This window comes from Prinia subflava, chromosome Z, assembly GCF_021018805.1.
Source record: "Prinia subflava isolate CZ2003 ecotype Zambia chromosome Z, Cam_Psub_1.2, whole genome shotgun sequence".
In the NCBI taxonomy this organism is placed as follows: domain Eukaryota; kingdom Metazoa; phylum Chordata; class Aves; order Passeriformes; family Cisticolidae; genus Prinia; species Prinia subflava.
The window spans coordinates 90774538-90793062 of record NC_086283.1 but is presented as its reverse complement, the minus strand read 5'-3'; the positions used below and the strand labels follow the sequence as shown (position 1 = coordinate 90793062).

General features: G+C 43.3%; 2 protein-coding genes across 3 annotated transcripts in view; one reads left to right on the top strand and one right to left on the bottom strand.

Moving 5' to 3' along the window:
- Positions 1–11908: 11908 nt before the first annotated feature.
- LOC134563778 (nematocyst expressed protein 3-like) lies at positions 11909–15076 on the bottom strand. The gene is made up of 2 exons (XM_063422037.1): positions 14820–15076; positions 11909–14583 (listed from the first exon to the last, which is right to left on the bottom strand). The coding sequence occupies exons 1-2, from the start codon at positions 15074–15076 to the stop codon at positions 14550–14552; spliced, it is 291 nt and encodes a 96-aa protein (XP_063278107.1). The 3' UTR covers positions 11909–14549.
- Positions 15077–15186: 110 nt separating this feature from the next.
- Positions 15187–18525, top strand: part of PLPP1 (phospholipid phosphatase 1) — a 61922-nt gene continuing 58583 nt past the window's right edge. Inside the window, exon 1 of one of the 2 annotated variants that reach the window (XM_063422036.1) lies at positions 15187–15404. In XM_063422036.1, the coding sequence (XP_063278106.1) occupies positions 15347–15404 (58 nt within the window). In that variant the 5' untranslated portion in view covers positions 15187–15346. The remainder of the gene's footprint in view (positions 15405–18525) is intronic. The other variant, XM_063422035.1, reaches the window with a different exon arrangement.

Below are 18525 nucleotides of genomic sequence, written 5' to 3'. Positions count from 1 at the left end.
TGGCTTACTTGGGATGCTTGCCATCAATAGGAATCTTTCCCTTTGCTTTCAGTGGGCACTGGTTCAGCCCTTGGAGAAGTTGCTTTTGAAAAGATTTTGGCAGTTAAGGGAAGATTCCATCAGGAACAGCAGGATTCCACTTTCCACGCAAGGATCTGGGTATACTTCAGCAGCTGTTACTCAGATGCAGGTTGCATGCATCACAGTTTGTATGCTGTATTGTTGAGTGTGAAATAGTAAATTTACTTTTTCAAAACCTCGCTGGGATGATGAATACCAAAGTAAAACACAGGACAAGAGTGGATAAATAGGAAGTGCAAACATTTATTTATTCATTCATTTATTTATTTATTTTAATGGAGAGGGAGTAAGGGTGGTGTTTAGTTTGGTTTTGTTTTTTGCATGCAGTGATAACTCATATAGGAATATACCTTTGAAGTACTCTCAGCTTGCTATGTCATTCCAGGGTGAATCTTGGTTTGTTGTTTTGATTCCTCGGGTACAAAATCACTCAGACTCTGGGATTTGTGTGTCTTTGCATTGTGGGCCCCTGTGCACTTGTTCTTTGCATGTTAGTTATTTGTCAGTAGCATTTCTCTGTGGAGTATTTTATAGCACTTGAGCCACACAGAAAGTATGCACCAAGCTGAACTTCTAAATTTGGTGAATAATCTGTTGTGTGTAGAGGTTGTCATGTGTTTCTGGGGAACAAAAAACCCACTAAGGGCACTCTGTCCTCTTCAAAAACACTTGCAAGGAATGGTCACAGAGCTTTAAAAGATCTTTCCTCTTCTAAGTGCTGTGTGAATTTCCATGTGATTCACTACTTTCTTTACTGACTAGAGCCACAAACCTCAAGCCAACAGACAGCTGGGGAGAAGCTGTGAATTTTTGACCACGTTTATTTTAAAATGTTTAGCCAAAGTATATATGAAGTCATGGAATACTCAGAACTCCATTTTCTGTCGTTTTCTTCTCTGTCAGCCCCACCACTTGCTCATTATATCATGCTACATTTTAGACTTACCAGTCCAGTTTTTCTTGCCCTCAGTGCCAGCTGTCCCCGTTCTGGCACTCCTGATGACAGTTCTTCAGCAGGTGGATGGGCAGCTGTGTAGCCCATCAGGGCTCTCAGAAGAGAGAGACACAACTCAGGCAGAAAGAGCCTCTTTTGGGAACACTGATAAAGACATTCTGGTGCTGACCTGTTCTGGAGAGGGCACCCCTGACACACAACATGCACAGTAACATGCACCCCACCTGCTGTTGCTGGAACCCCTGAGGAGCTCTTTGGCCATGAAGTTTGCTGTGCTGGGCTGTGAACAGTTGCTCCCTTGATGTCCAGTCCACCAAGAGGATCGGTCTGTGGTGGCAGTCAGCTCGGCAGCCTGGCCCTCAGGAGCAGTGAAATGCCCTGGGTCTAGCTCTAGGGATACTGAGCTCATGTTGTGTCCTGCCCTGAGCAAATGCAGGAGGGGCATTTCTCACTGCCAGTAGAGGGGCAGGAGCATCGTGGGCGGGCTGAGCTGGACCCACCACAGGTACAGCCGTGGCTGCTCCAGGCTGTGTCCAGGCCCAGACACCCACACCTGACAGGAGTGCCCTCAGCTGCCAAATAGATTATCTCCACTGAAATTGGTGTAACTGTGTGGACTGCTTTGCTGTTCTCACTGTGGGGACTTTCAAAGGGGATAGAATGCCTTACTGAGCACGCCAAAGCTGGTGAAGAAATAATAGAAAATTAACAGAAAGATAGCATGCTAGCAAAAGCTACCTCAGGACTTGTGCAGTTACACCCAAAAACCTAGAGGTGCAAAGACAGAGAAAAACAGTGTATCAGTGTTTCCATCTTCACAAGAACATTAGTAAGATACTCCCAAATTTCACCAAGCTCTCATCGGCCAGATGTTCAAAGCAGTCAGCCAGTCACCACGTACTCCTGTGGAGTGAGGTTAGAACTGTAAAGCTGTAAGGGAATGACTTCAGCAAAGAAGAGCTGGATTTCTTAAAAAACCTGCAAGTAGAGGAAACATGCAAATACATCACACACTGTGCTGTGTACCTGATGCAAAAGCCTGCCCAGTCTCTTAATGGCTCCAAATTAGACTGTAAGCCTTACAGGACAAGCTGAGTATCTTAGGTAGAATGCTGTAGGCAACATGGTACAAAAAGTCATTCTCCTTAATAAATTATTTCTACAACTTTAAAGGTTTTGACCTTCAATAGTATGTATTTTTATTTGCTAGTACTAAATGAATCCCTCTTGGAGAAGATAGATTCTGTTGGCTGGAATTCCTTACAACTTTTAAGGCCAACATAGCACTAAATAAACTGAAAAAAAAATTGAGCTTTGTGGACTTTTTATGCTTTGAAACAGTTATTATAGAAAAGGCATTTAAGAGTGGGGAGTTTTGCCTTCAAGAATTTTGGAGTAGTCCTTCATTTTTAGTTTCAAGATGACCAAATAGTTCCAGTAATTTCTGATCTCCTTGCCAGTTTATTATTAGTGCAACTGGCTACAAACCAGCTGACTGATGTCAGTCTCATAATACAGAATGACAAAGCTGGACAAGGGTCCCATGAGAAACCAAAGAAGGAGGATCAAACACAGTTGTAAACCTGTGCAAAAAGCTACAAGGTCTCTGGCAACAGTTTTACCACTTTTTATAGCATTATTTATTCTACAGATTTTATTTATTTTCCTTTCCAAGGTATTTGCATGTTGCATTATTCTCTGTTTTGTTATTAGTCTGTGGGGTTTTTTTAATGTCATGTAATGAAGTACACAAATATTCTTACATAATGTGAGTGCGTAACTCTTTATTTAATAGGACTCAGAAATATATCCCACAAGATAGAGCATCCCTAATTTTTTTGCTTGTTTTCAACGTTTTCAGCTGTGATCTTAGGTTTGTGTCTTGCTGTTGTTTAAATTAATTGTAATTGTGAAGAAAAGTCATCTTTTCCAAGGCTGCAACAGCAATTTTTCCAGTTATTGTGTGCATCAGAGTATGTCTGCACACGCCCAGAGATCTCCAGACATCAATAAACCTTATGGATCCTGCTTCTGCAGAAACAGAAACTAAGGACTAGTATAAAAGCCCCCCACGTCCTCCCTCCATCTTTCAGTATCTCTATTTACAACTTTGCCTGTCTGATTTAATACTAGATTTTTAAGAGTGGTGTTACAGAAAGGTTATTGCAAGAAAAAGTGAGCAGTTGTAAGAAGTTACCTGGATCATTCCAGACAGGACTAAACCAGATTATCATGTGGTTCTCTTGGGCTCCTTAGATCTAGGTTTAAAAAGACAACAGATTTAGGTTCCTTTTCACTACTGTGTCTAATTTTTAATGCCCTGCCATTCAGGATAGGTTCCTGGAGGGAGAGTTGTGTCTCCAAGTTAAGATCTGTGGAAACCATCACTGCTAAAAAATGAATTCTAGCCTACCCAGTAAGAGTGCTGTAGAAAAGGAAATACTGTAGGAAATGTTGTAGGGAATTACCTTAGTCAGAGCTGCAAGGACATGGCATGTCACTCGTCTTGTTACAGCCAAGAAAAGCTATTATGTTTTCCATATTTACATCTGAAGGCCATTCAGGGATCAAACTGTACTTACTGGAGCTGTCCCTGGGATCCAGTACAACATACCCTGAGATCAGTACATCTCCACAAAAGACATCTAGACTTCCACATGCAAAAAAAAAAAAAAAAAAAAAAAAAAAAGGGGGGGGGGGAAGGAAAGGGGGGGGTTTGGGGGGGGTTGGGAGTGGTGAAGGATGAGGGGCTGAAGCATTTGAAGAAAATTTGGGTGTCAACAATTGCTTTTATCTCTTTTTCCATTGACTGAACTGTATCTTTACTGTCATCTCTGGTACCCCCCGCTGGTGATAAAAAGTTTCCAGCCTTCAGGCAATATGAATATGTAAAGCATTCCACCAGATTCAAATACCATCTTGCCTCAATGCAAATCTACAAGGGTGGTTTTTGAGCATACAGAAGGCAATACCTAACGTTTGAAGAATTCAGTCTTTTTCAGGAGACAGGTAATGTGCTCTGGGAGAAATTCAAACTTGACTCTTTCAAGCCAGACTATCAATTCAAATAAATTGCCTTTAGGATAGAATTTTTTATTTCCAGATTCCCACATGAAACAGTAGCACTTACAGAAGGCAGAAGTTTTACTAGGAAGGCACAAAGAGCCTCATGATGTCATTTGTTCAAGAGGTCCACCAGTACATTAAAAGGAAAGTAAAACAAAACACAGCTTTTGCTATTCTTCCTTTATATTTTTGATGGCATCTGAAGATTAGAGAAGACCCCTGTTACAGCATTCAAGGTTCTTTTTGCATTTTCAGCAGATAGAACCATGATCATTTAAGTCCAGGCTCAGTGCTGTTAATTGTTCATTATTATCATTACCCTTTCCTCTACTTCATTTACAAGCTGCTGTAAACGCCTGTATAGGTCACAATTTCCCAAAGACTGAAAGGCCTCTCTTCAGCAGTAACACCCAGAACAGAAAAAACAGAACAGAGGAAAATCACCATAGAGGAGAACTACTCCAGGGTTTGTGGAGCGGACCACTTGTACTGTTCCTTGGCATCACTGAATCCCTTCATATAGGTATGGTTAAGGCAAGTACTTGTCATTCTCTCCACTGAGACTTTCCTTTTCCCCTCTCCACATGGCTTCCTGTGCTTCGTAAGAGCTTGTCAAACACACAGTGCAAGGAGGCCCCATGGGAAAGACATGTGGCATTAAGACATAATACCATTGCATTAGGTACTGAAACAAAAACATATAAAGTAATGCTCTCTCCTCTTTCCCTAACTTGGAGTCCATCTTCCCAGAGATGAATGTTAATCCAACTGAACATTGTTGTAATCAGATGGAAGGGCACAGAAATGTAGAAGGTAGGTGTCCATCTTTGTACATGGTCACTGTGTCAGAGATTAATTAGACTGCCATCTGTGAAAGGGTCCTGAGGAATGGGGACATTGTTTCACATCTGTTTGCAATGACAGAAGCACCGGCTGCGCAGTGGTCGCCTAACTCTGAATCAGGGCAGTGGTTCTGTACTGACTCAGAGGGAAATGTGCCAGCAGCACCACTGAACGTGCATTACATGTAATACAGCAGGAAATCTGGACAGCAGCTTGTTATAACACTGTTTTGGAAGTGCATGAGTCACTGTGTTTCTGGAATCTGAACCTTTCTCAGCATGTTTTTGTGCTAGATATCCTGTCGTGTCATTTGAGAAAGCCTGAAGGGCCAAAGCTGAGTTAGAGTATCCAGGATCTTCATATTGGAATACTCTAATCCATTTCTGTCACCTTTCTTCCTATGTCCAAAAATTAAAAAAAAAAAAAAAAAAAAAAAAAAAAAAAAAAAAAAAAAAAAAAAAAAAAGCAATCCAGTATTTTCTTCAGCCATGAAATATTATTTAAAACACTTCTGTAATTTTCACGTATTTCCTGATAAATTAGAGCTGCCTGAGCCCTTCTCCTCTGCTGTTGCACTGACTGACTTCTCTTTCAGATGAAGCTCCCCCACTTCTCACTCCACACCATTGTGTGTACAGTACTCCTTCACTGTTCTGTTTCAAAATGTTTCTCAGAGGACGAGACACCAGTGCTGATAAAATCGCGTATGAGCTCTGCAGGCACTGAGCATGCCAGGAGGTGCCTCTGCATTTCCTTTGCTTCCTTTCTCTTCTCCCACTGACAGTTGTTTCTGTCTCCAGAGCTGCATGTCTGTCTCTGGAGCCTTAGGATTCAGGCCAGACTCTGAACAGTGCTGATGGCAAAAGGTTCCTCTCTCTAACCAATGCCATAATCTTAGCAACACCTCGGGGTTTTTTCTTACATTAAAATCTAGCACCAAACAAAGTTATCCTTCTCCTATCAACCTATTAAAATACGTTTATTCAATCTGATAAATACAGATATGCACATGTGCACACAGTCTTTCTTTCTCCATCTGCCTTACTTACCTTCCCCCCAGTCCTTATTTAAATACAGTGTATTCCAAATCATAAAAAGTGCAAGAAAAATCAATGTGGTTGTCCTCAAAGCAGACTGCAGACAAATGGGAAGGTTCCCATCTTGCAAACAATTACATGTGTTGTATTGGATTGAGCATTTGAGCAAACAAGTGTCAGCAAAGATGAGTAACACCTAGGAAGGCTCTCAGATGAAGACTGACAGGTCTGTGACATGCCAGAGCTGAGTCTTATTCACAAAGTCTTCAATGCCTAACGGGCCTTTTAGATATCAGCACTTTGGTGTATTCACAATGTCTGGGACCCAGCCCTCCAGTGTCTGCAGTCAACCCTAGGGTCATGAGAGTGCTCAGAGCCCAGCTCACAGGTGAGAACAAGAGAAATGCAAAAAACTGGGTATCTCCAGTCTTTGTGTCTCACTGATGTGGTTGAGCAGGAACAGCCAGAGCTGTCCATTGCTTAACTGTCCCTTGAATCACAGCCAGGAAGCAGACAGGTCATGCCCACATCCAGCACTAAAAGGACTGGAATGGGAGACAGGAGAATTGGGAAACTGAGTTCTTCCTTCTTTTCCAAAACACATTTGGAGCAGACTTACATGAAAGATACAATCTATCAGAGGTCTTCCTAATCACAGCCTTACAGAACCAATTCTGTCAGTAGTCTTTACGTGTGACAAAGTCAAAGACCGTATGGAAATTATGCCTGATTTCTAAACAGGACTGGTTTCTTTGTTTGTTTAATTTTATAAAAACTAGTTAATACGTTTCAAAAAAAAGACAGTACAAATGTCTTGATAGAACACAAGCTGTACTATGAACATACGTGGCAGATATAATCTTAAAAATGCATTGCATGTCCCTTTTTAACTATGTTACATGTTTTATAGACCAGCCTTTATATGCTCTAACCAGGCACCGTTGCACTTCTTCCTATAGCTTTCCTCTTACATTTTTATTAAGCCAAGAAACAGTGTAAAACACAACACAGAATTTATATCAATTCATGGTTATAACATTTTTTAAGAGTATAGGTAACTAAGAAATGAAAGTCATGCTCAGTCCTGAGTACTTCTGCCAGTCTGCTGTGGCTGCTCCAGTATAAGTTAATTTATCACAAGCTTCATGGACTCTTAAGCAAAATAAATTTCAAGTTCACAATAAATGACTGCAGCACATACCCTCTGCCAGCTGCTGAGTCTGGGATGGGATACTCCCCATTTGCCTATTTTATTAAATTCAAGGTATTTTTATGTGTCTTAATTGCTTTAGTCATACAGAGTATGTACAGTGTGTGTGTATCTTGATAATCGATTATAATCTGTGAATTTAGTAATTTTAATAATAATAATAACATTAATATTGTTAGAGAACTGAACAAGCTGAATCTGTGCCCTGAATCTATAAACATGACAGTAGTGTCTGTGATATTTCTGTGACATTTATCTTCCCAGTTCCTACCTGCAGTGTAGGACCACTGTTTTCCCCGCCTGAAAAAAGGGAAAGACACATGGTGTAGGTTAGCTCATGGCTTGCATTCCCATTCAAGCACAAGATCCTGAAAGCCCACACCACCTCCTTGCTGACTCACACTCTGACACAATCCTGCCATCCCGTGTGTGCACCAGGAGGGGAAACTCGACAATACTGCAATACGTTTGGTGCCTGAAGATAAACAAGACACCACCACCATTTAACCCTGTGGCCTTGCACATTCAGAGTCCTTCCTCCTCTGGCATGACTAAAAAACCATGGACCTAGCTGGAAGAATGTAAGCAATTCGACCAGGGCTCTGTAGAGATCTAGAGACTGCCTTTACCTTAAAAACAACACTTATTCCTCACTTCTTACTACTACAGTGCACAATGATCAGCATTTTATCATCCACTTGTCTTGTACTGGGAGGCTAATAATTTAGGGGCATCATCACAAAAGTTTTCTTATTTTTTTTCACAGCATCTATATATATGAAATTCTTCTGTATGTCTGTGTTCCCTTCAGAAAGCTTCCGAAGGCTGGAAAGTTAAAATAACACAGATTAGTTTTAGTGCAGTACACCACATATTGTTTCTATCATGCAAGAATTGCTTAACCATGGTACACTTCGGCAGCACAATTTATTACAAACCTTGGAAATCATTTCAGGAGCCCAAGGACCTCATGGACCTTAGACCAAGATTCAGCAAACTGCTCAGATATGTGATCTCTAGGCAGATGTCTGGAAACATGTGTTCTTGCACATTTATCTGCTAATGCAAATGTCCCAATACAGGCATTAACACGCAGAAGCATTATGTGGATTTTAAACAATTCCTGGAAGAGTTGGGTCCCATAAAAGTTATTCTGACAGATATAATCCTTCTCCTCACCTTTGCCAAGTGCTTGCTCTGACTACAGGAGCCAGAGCACATGGAGTGAGACTCCTGCCTGCTTCCACTGCTTCTGGTGCTGCAGACACTACAACATCCCTGCCCAGGGCTGACTTCACTCTCATGCTGTTATTATTCTGGTTGGGAAAGAAGCAGCAATGTGGAAGGGAAAGATAAAACAGGAGATAAGAGGATATTTTTATGCTTTCATTTGCACAGATGACTCATTTGGGACAGGTTTATTCCTCTTCTCTCTTGGGGTTAATGCCTCAAGGAGAACAGCAATAAAATTAAGGCTCTTTTTGCTGCTCTGGGAAATAATTCTTTTTCTCACTCTATTCTGTGAGGTCCTTCAGGCAGTGACTGTAAGTGCCCACAGCCCATAACACAATTGGCTCCAATCTTACTGGGGCCTCACAGTATTAGCGTAATAAAAGTAAATACCGAGTGGTCAGAGCTTAATTATAATCTGGACATTCTGTGCTCTGGCAATAGATTAGAGGAGACATTGACTTGTGCTTTAAGGCACTGAATCTGCTATTGGCATGAGGGTGAATCCATCTAAAGAGACAAGACAGCAAAGTGAAATCCCACGTTTCCTGCTCAGGGTGTAGAATGCAAACTAAGAGGAAGTGTAAGGTTTCAGTAACTGAACACTCTGTATGTTGGAGCAGCTCCAGCTGTGGCTTTTTATGTTCAACTCTGATGCCTATTTCAAGCAATCAAATACTATTTTATAGAGGATGAAGAAGCAAAAGCTTTCATTAGATAATGATTGGATAAAGACCCAAATTCTCAACATAATGCTTTGAGGAAGAATTCTGAATAATTAATGTTGCAATCATCTGTTGATCTATTCTCCTCCACTCTTAATTGTGTTTTGAGTAGGAACTGGCCCTGATCATGCTCTATGAGAAATAATTTAGACATACAAGAAATAAACATGCTCTGCAATCTGTACTGAAGCAGGTTTCCTTTTTACTGGATTCTTCTAGTTTTAGGGTTCTGGTGATAATTTGTTAATACTTATTTCATTTTCAAAGTCCCCTCATTTATTTTTCTAGTTGCCATCACTTACATGGCTAGGCTATTGTAACTACATTATATCAATAAGGGAGATATGTCCAAGGTTTAATTTTATGCAATATAGTCAAAATTTCTTCAAAAACCAACTAGATGCTATAAACTTATGAATAAATTTCTTCAGATCTAGATACTAGAAAAGAAAATAACTAGTGGAGATGAAACAAAAGTAGCCTTGATAACTGTTACAGCATAGCACTGTGACTAATGGTGTTGCAAAAGGTCTACTACAGAAAAATTTCTGTAGTCATTCTGGGTATTTTGGCTTGGTTCATTCAAGAAGGGAAGAAGAGGACAGCAGAAGCCAGAGTACACAAATTCTGCAGCTTCTAAGTCCATCCAATTTGCAATAATCATAACACCTTTTTAATAAAACTTTCACTCAGACATGAACATTTTGTGAGTGCCCTTGAGATATTCTTTGTTTCAGAGTCTCCTACTGCTTCAGAGCAATATTTGTAATTGAAACAAATAATGAAGTGCAATAAAGAGCAAAGAGGGAAAGTTTCTTAGCCCTAAGGCCACCTGGTAGAGCATAGCTGGTGGCCACACAGCTGCTTTTTCTTCCTATCAAAATAGCATGTTTGCATGCAAAGTTTCCAAGGGGAATGCTCCCCAGCCTGTGATGGTAGTTCTGAACAACACCATTTGTCAGCTAACATAAGAACAGTACCATCATGTGCCAGTACCTGTTTAGTGTGTGTTGGCCCTACTTAATTAACTTGTGTAGACGTAGCCTGAAGTGGTTTTTCTAGAATATGCTATATGATCCTCTGAGGCTGTATGATACACACCTTAAAATATAAACAAAACTATATACTTGGGGTTTAATGTATTTTTGCACATTACATGGGCATGAATATTAAATATTTTATTATGTTGTCTGGCGATTCTTGTCTTGATTCTTTACTTCTGTGGCTAATCTTTTGAAATAACCTGTACTTTATACTAAAACAGATCTCTTGTGGGAATGGTCTACAACTTTGTCATAAAACTGGGGGAGCAGAACCCTTCACGTCTGAACTTGCCTGTAGGTAACCATCTCAAGTCAGCCTGCCAGCTGGACCTTCTAGGGAATAGTTCAAGAGAGATGTGGGGATGAAGTACCCAAACAAATGTCATGTGTATTTAAAGGGAAAAGAATTAAAAGAGAGAAAAAAATAAACTCCTCATACTTTGTTTATTAGATATATAAGTGTTCTTTATTGCTCACTGCTCCCTTATTGAAAACAAAACAAACACAAACATAGGAACAAAAGAAAGACAACAACTAAATGGCCAGACCAAACAAAAGAAGAGGTATGAGGCTAAGATATTTTGGTGGAATCTAAATGATGTTTCCTGAAACACTCTGTGCAAGGGGTTTCAGCTGATTTAAGAGGTTCAAGTCTCCACTATCCCAGAGTATATAATTTTGTTAGAGGCAAATCCTGTGCCCTGAAAACTAAATTCAGTGAGGCTATCTTGCAGGCTTTTCTCCTTGTTCTCCTTACTCCATGAGTGAGGTTTTGGCAGATAAATTCAAAATAGCCACACAAAAGTATTGCAGAGTCTGAAACTGATGGAACATTACAAATATGTCTGAACTTTTTAACCTCTGTTATTACTAATGTATTTTGCAGTGTTACACTGTGCACACAGACTGGCTTTGAACATATGAAGACCTGACTCAGTTCAAGTCCATCCAGCCAAAAACTGTGCAGCTGTGCCCAGCAGCAGATGTTATGGGCGAGTTTAAGTAACAAGCGCTATGGATTGACTGTTTCCCAGCAGTTCTTTCTAAACGTGGGAAATCACAATTAGGGATGTTTCTGAAACTGCCAGGATCTGGTTTTTAACCTCTGTGAATTCACCTAGTGCCTCTTTGCTTCTTTGTAATTTTGTGCCCCACAGCATCCCAAGGCAAAACATTACACAATATTCTGATGTAAACAAGTCCTGTGGTCTGACATCTTGTAGAAGTTTTCCCTAGTTCTTGGCTGATACAAAGTACTGAATGCTTGTTACCGATTTAACCTTCTCCACAGATTTAATGATTTTCTAGATCTGTACTTTATATAAAGACTTTTCCTCTGCCATCACTCCCTTTAAACGTTGAAATACCATGTTCCGGTTTTGCTACAATGAAATTGTTGTGTACAAGTTCTAAAAATGCTTTCTTTTCTGCTTTACTTGGTGCTTTCTCTGCTTCTACTTACCCGTTTTGATGTGGGATTTCTGGCATTCAGGAATGTGTCATAATGAGATCCGTCAGATGGCTCTCTTTCCTAATAGCATTCCGAGTGCTTGGTTAGAGTGGTGTTCTCTCTCTGAGCACCCAGAGGATGCTTCCCAGAACTATCCACGGTGACCCTCTCATCCCTTTCCTGGGTGGTAACAGCTCATTCGGAGCTATTGACTCCCACCCCAGAACAAGCTACAAAGAAACAAGCCTGGGAAAGTCCCGTCATTTACTAAGGCTGCTGATCCAAATGAATGTTAATTGCAGTTAAGAGTCCTGTTGGGTCAGTACTAATGGATTATCACACAAGTACCACTAGAGACTGATGATAAACTTCCTGAGAGTTTAATCCTTGTACACACAAAACTTCTAAGAAGAATGGTCGAAACACTGAAGATCACAGTTTGCAGGAGAAACAGAAGAAAACAAAGATATTAATAGGGCTTTAACTTGGTCTTGGTGTTTGCTGTTGCTCACTGCCCTCCATTAAACAAAAAAAAGATACCATTTTAAAAACAAGCAAACAACCCAACTAAATAACCATACTAAACAAGAAAATAGGTTAGAGGGGAAGATACTTTGAAGAGTCTAAATTCTAAAGAGTAAAATGAACACTAACTCCACATTTAATCTCATTAAGGGATATGAGACAATATAAATTACGAGCTTTGTCTGCTGCCTTTATCTTTACTTGTGTCCAGAAATGTTCTTGGGCGTTTTGTTAAGGATATGAGTGGCTCTGTCTTGATCTCACTGAGTCAGTGTAGTGGCTAAGAGCAGTGACAATAGGTAGCACTTAGCTGTGAGGGACCAAGCAAAGCCCACGTAGTAAAAATGCCATGAAGCTCAGTGACACTACAAAGCTCTCACAGTATCAGGAGAAACTGAAACTTTGAGACTCTGCTATTTGCACTGCATGGTTAAAAACCTCGAACCTAACTAATGCTGAACATGATTTCTATTTGTGTTTATAATCAACCAACATCCATACTGCTCCAGATGCTCTCTAATCATGTAGCATCAGTTTAACCTTTCTGCAGCTCTGAGCTTTGTTGCTACTGCAGACACCCTTTTATTTGTTAAAGGTACTAAAGCATGCAGGCTTTGGTTTTTTACTCTTCAGTTTACACCAAAACATCCTTTTTGTATGGAATAACAACGTATCTGAACATGCCAGCACTTACACTAACACAGCCCTCGTGTAAATGTAGGGTTTTGTTAATCTGAGCAGTACTTCAGGCTGGAAGTTGGCATGCTTCCATGGTTACTGCCTGCCTGCATAAGAAAGCCCAGAAAAGCCTCCTGAGAGCCTAGAACTGTGCCCTGCTACCCAAACCCCCAAACTATGCTCAGCTGGGGTTTTCCAAGACCTAGCAAGCCAAGTGGTGGGAATAAGGTTGCAACAGCAAGGCTCATATCCCTTGTGCAATGGAAAATTTGGAGAGGAACCAGTGACTGCTTTCTTCTCTGAATTCTAGTGGAAGATTGCAGAGACGCCTCTTCCCTCAGGCAAGCTACATCTCAAGGGTGAAACAGAGATGTAGAAACTGCAAGACAATAAAGCGTGATTAATTTCTGTCAGTGAATGCTGTGCTGAGACCCAATTTCCAGGTGTTTTTACGTGCAATCGTTATCTGGCTCACATTCTTCTGGGAAGAGATCCATTTCAATTAGTGCAATCTCTCAGGTCTCTAATTTACTGCATAGGGGTGCGGATCAAGGGGGCCGTTTGCAGCTTAGCCTGAACAAGATTAGCCTGATGCTTTTGGGTTGAGGAGAGCAATTATGGCAATTGTGTGTGAAATGTTTGCATTGCTTGTCCTCTGGTTTTTCTAACCATCTTGCAATTCTGGGGATGTTATCTACTCCCGATTTAAGACCTCGTGAACAATTCCCTGCTTTGTGAGGAGCAGAGCAGATTGCACATTTTTCTCTCAGCAGCAGCTCTCACAAAGATAAGCCCAGTTCTCCTCATTGACAGGTTGTGCTCCAGTTGGTTTTATTACTTCATACATTTTAGGACAAAGGGAATTTCTACATTTATGAAACCATCCCAGCACAGTTGCACAGGAAAATGTAATTTACACTGCACTTAAAGAAATCAAGAGTAGTTTTAATCTCTAGAACTGTCCATTTTGACATGTAGCTGGGATGACGCTTAGGCATTGAGATAAAATCGTGATCTCCTGTATAGGCTACTATGTAGAGCTTCCTTATATTTTCTGTGTGGAACTACTTTGTGTGCCTTTTTAAGCAGCAGCACAGTTGAACATACAACATATCCAGTGAATCACTTCCACCTCAAGAACTTGCCTCTCTTGTTGATCCCTCAAACGTGTTATTCAGCTGTTAGGATGTTGTACAAAGTGAAGCCGTTTACAGAATTAGGGAGTGGAATACATAACAAATGGCTGAAAATCTTGTCTGGTCCTCTGTGGGAAGCACCACTCATCCCATCTGCAGTTGTCCTGAACAAAACACAGATGTGGTCTGTAGCAGGAGCTACATATCTGTGCCCAACAGCCCTAACACTGGTGAATAAAATTATCTGGTTTGCCATTAATGGTGCTAAAATAAAAATGTGGTTATGCAGAAAACATTTTCTTCGTGTTGGTAAGTGTATTCTTTCCAAATAAAAGGTTTTAACAAGGAAAAAGATTGCTTTGGGTTGGGTTGGGCTGAAACGCTGCTTCCAGCTGTTTTGTAATTTTTTTGCAATTTTGCAGCACTCTTCCAGCCCCTCTGCTCAGTCCTGGCGATGCCACATCTGGAGTAGGTGGTCCAGTTCTAGGCTGCTCAGCACGGAGACACGGAGCTCCTGGAACAGGCCCAGCAGAGGGCAACAAAGGTGATTGGGGAACTGGAGCATCTCTCTCAGGTGGAAAGGCTAGAGTAGAGCCTGTTCAGCCTGGAGAGGAGAGACAACCGAGAGCGAAACTCGTCAATGTCTATAAATATCTAAAAGGGGCGGGTACCAAGAGGAAGGAGCCAGGTTGTCCTTGCTGCTTGAGCCGGAAGGTTGGACCAGATGTCCAACCATAGCTTGGAGGATTCTGTGATTCCAGAGGTGGAAGCGGCTTTTTCCTTGTGTAATAACAACAACAAAAATAACAATAACGATAATAATAATAATAATAATAATACCTCCCCGTGCTGTCCGCGGAGGACCGACCCTCTCCCTCACAGATCCTGTGTGCCCTCGGGGCCGGGCCGGCAGGTGAGGGCAGGTGGCGGCTCAGCCTCCGCGGGGCCGCGCTCGGGGCCGCGCTCGAGGCCGCGCTCGGGGCCGCGCTCGGGGCCGCGCTCGGGGCCGCGCTCGGGGCCGCGCTCGGGGCCGCGCTCGGGGCCGCGCTCGGGGCCGGCGTTGCGCGGTCCCGGCGCGGGGCGTTGCGCGGCGCCATTGGCGGCCGCGGCTGAGGGCGGTCCGAGGCGCCGCCGCCGCCCGCCCTCCCTGCCCTGCCCCGCCGCCCGCGCCCGGCCTTAAAGGCGCGCGGGGCCCGCGGCGGTGGCAGTAGCGCAGTGCGGGCGGCGGCGGCTCCTCAGCGGTGCCGGCAGCGCGGGGGGGCCGTTCCCTCGGAGCGCCTCGCCTGGAGCCCCTCCCTGCCGCCTCCGCCGCGCTCCCGCCCCTCGGGCCGAGGCTGTCACCGCGCCTGCCGCCGGGCGCCGCCGGCATGTTTGACAGGACGCGGCTGCCCTTCGTGGCGCTGGACGTGCTCTGCGTGCTGCTGGGTAGGTCGAGGGGCCGCGGAGGAGCGGGGGGAGCCGCCCGCGGGGCGCCGCGCTGCCCCCCGCACGGCACCGCGCTGATCGCATGCTCGCCTCCCCCTGCCCGCCTTGCCGGCACCGCCCGGAGCGGGGCTCGCCCGGCCCGCAGCCCCCGCCGTGCCTGCCGCCCCTCGCCCGCTCCCCGCCTCGCTCCCGCTCGGGGGGATCTGGGCGCTGCCGCGGCCGGGAGGGGAAGGGAGAGCCCCGGGGGAGGGAGCTGCTGCAGCTTATCCACTGACATCTGGAACTCCCCCTTCTCTCTGATGTCCTTGCTCTTCCTTCCCTAACCTCCTCTGTGGGATGAGAACCGGTTGTGGCAAAAGCCAGTGCTGGAGAGGTAGATGCCTGGTAGATACCTGCAGCCTGGGATATGTTTGTTATCCCGAGTGGGTCGGGAAGCTGTCCTGGAAGGGGCCGTCATCAGGGAAACACGCCTCATCCGTCCAGGGTCCTGCAGAGGCGCGGCGGCGCTCGGCGGCAGGGCAGGATTCACGGCAGGGCTCGGCTGAGCGCGGTCGGTGGCACCGAACCGCGGCGGTGGCCGCAGGCGGGAGGCGAAGCGGGGCGTTCATGGAGCGCCGTGTCTGCGCCCTCGTGTCCTGCAGCAGGGAGAGACCCGTGCTGGGGCAGGAGTGTTGCCTCGGGGATGGCCAGGGCTTGAACCGACACAGCCTCAGCACACTGCCACAGCGCTGCAATGCTTCTGGCCAGCCCAAATATCAGCGCGTTCCCACTGCTACTTTCTGCTATTTCAGTCTCTATTGAAACTACTTCATGCGCTGCCAATTTGCTTTAACTCTTTCCTTTTATGTAATGAGACAACGTAATGAGCAGTGATCTAATTTATCGATCAGAGAAGGGGCAGTTTTGCTTCATAAAGAGGTGGCACCTCTTAGTATTGGGAGCCTGGGAAGTGTCTTGACTCTCTGGAGATGTACTTCTTGGTCAGTCTTAGGAAGTGCTAATTTTGGATGTTTGCTTCTTAAGCAAATAATGTCAGTACTTCAATAATCTAATCTAAGCACTTTCTTGTCATCTTCAGTGGATGGCATTAAGGCCTAGCTCATGAGTTCCTGCTTGGCTGAATTTTTTAGCTGATGTTTGTAGCATCAGTACCTTTAATAATGAACAACGTTTTTCTCTTGTTGGATGCTTCAAATAGCAATGATGCCTCTATCTAAATGCCATTAAAAAGCAAAATTACAATGAATGGTGCATTGCTCTGAGGTAATGTTACAGGAGAGAGAGCTTTTGCAAAATGGTAATGTATCCATGTAATCCACCGAGAGCAATCTTTATTCAGATCAGGAGTTTTATCAAACTGTGCTGTTGTGAGGCTTCAACTTTCATGCTGTCTTTATGGTGAGTGAGGCAGTTTTGTTTGTCTGGATAATTGTCATTACAAAATCTTTACAATTAGACAAAAATTTTGCACTATGTGTATAGTTTGGTCTGTATGAAGCATATGGGCATATTGTAAGTAATCAAGGAAAGCAAAATATATTGAAAGTAAGACTGCAGAAGCATATAACTTGAGGGTCATTCACCTGAAAGGATGAGTGTTTCTCTCTACTGCTGTCCCAAGTGATTAGGACCAAACTGGGAAGGTAGGTTCTTGACCTTGCTCTGCAGTGTAATATCAACTTACACACCTTTGCCTTCTCTCCCTCTCACCCTGTGTTGCATTTGGATCACGGATGCACTTATCTGATGCCTCAGTGTGCTGGAGGGTTGCCAGACTTTTTATTTTCCCTTGGACTTGTTTACTTCCTGAAAAGTGAAAAATGCAGGGAGTGTAAAATATGAAGTTTCCTGACACCTGCAATTTTAAACGCATTGAGTTACAGGTTTCAGTGAAACTCTAGCTGAGACAAACGATAGATATTTGCAGAGTGAGAAAGATACTGGATGTAGGACCAAGTTCTCTTCCTTTTCTGTCTCTGATGTGGCTGAGACAGGCCCTTATAAGAACAAAGGTCTTACCTGTGTCTAATGGCAGTCTAATTTTTTTTACTGTAAAAATAGTTCCTCTTGATTGTGGACTTTAACTCTCACTTTTCCCCTGCCCTTCCCCCTGCCAGTGCACTTTGGTATCTGCTCAAATGACAGGTAACTGCCCAGATAAAGTGGCTTGCCTGTATGGATAAATGATACTAGTATCTCCACTGCAGAGACCACGAGGCCTCCAACAGAAGTGAAGGTTTAAAAACTAGGAAGACCAGTTTCAGTTAAGGACTGAACCCTCAGTTTTGTTGTGGTAGCCCATGCTACCACAAAAAAAGGCATACCAGTAGCATCCTCAGAATCCCCAAGGTAACTCTTGTCACTTGATACAGAGCTTTTCTTCTTTCTTCTCTTTTTCCTGTTTATACCTTCTCCAAAGTAAGTGGAGAAGGGGAAGAAAAATTAATTTCATTGTCTCAGTAATATTGGACCTGAAGCCCAAAAGACATCCAAGCATACCACTTGAAGTTGCACTGATCTGACACACCCACGAACTCACTGCAGTGGAACCAGCTGATGGTTTGGACTGTGGGTCTGACTTACTCGCTCCTGGTTCAGTCAAGCCATTTTTGTGTGGATTGAACTTTCCCAGCATAAGTTTTTCAAAAGAAAGGGAAGGGAAAAAAGAGCGATCCTGTGATTCCTCTGTGTGTGTGTGTCTGTGATTTAGATGAATTCATTGAAAGGTGTGACATGCTTAAGATGGAGCTGAGGTAAGAAAATTAGGAAGACATCAAAGAAGAGCAGGTGGGGAGAGGGGAAAGAAGTAGGAGATAAAAACATCTCCCCCCATTAAATTATTAGCCCAATTTTGAAATTTGAGTCTCAGATTCTTTTAATTGTCCTTAAGAAAGATCTCTTCCTTATCTGCCTTTTTACCCATTAAGGGAGAGAGAATTCAGGGAAAGCAGTCTTTGTTGCCCTCAGAAAATAATTCCTTCCCTCTTATCAGCATGGTAATTCTCTCCTTCTAAAAATAACACTGGTGTTTCAGCATTAAACTAGCTTTATATTCTGCAACCTAGAAACCCCAAATGCTGCAGGTTTCTGCAGTATCTGTCTTCAAACAGTGTGAGGAGGC

What these genes read in the sequence shown, in the direction of transcription:
- LOC134563778 (XM_063422037.1), bottom strand. Translation starts at nt 15,076, where the DNA reads ATGGCGCCGCGCAACGCCCCGCGCCGGGACCGCGCAACGCCGGCCCCG. An exon ending in TCCGCGGACAGCACGGGGAG is followed by an intron (nt 14,584 to 14,819) that starts GTATTATTATTA and finishes TCTCCTCTCCAG; the next exon opens with GCTGAACAGGCTCTACTCTA.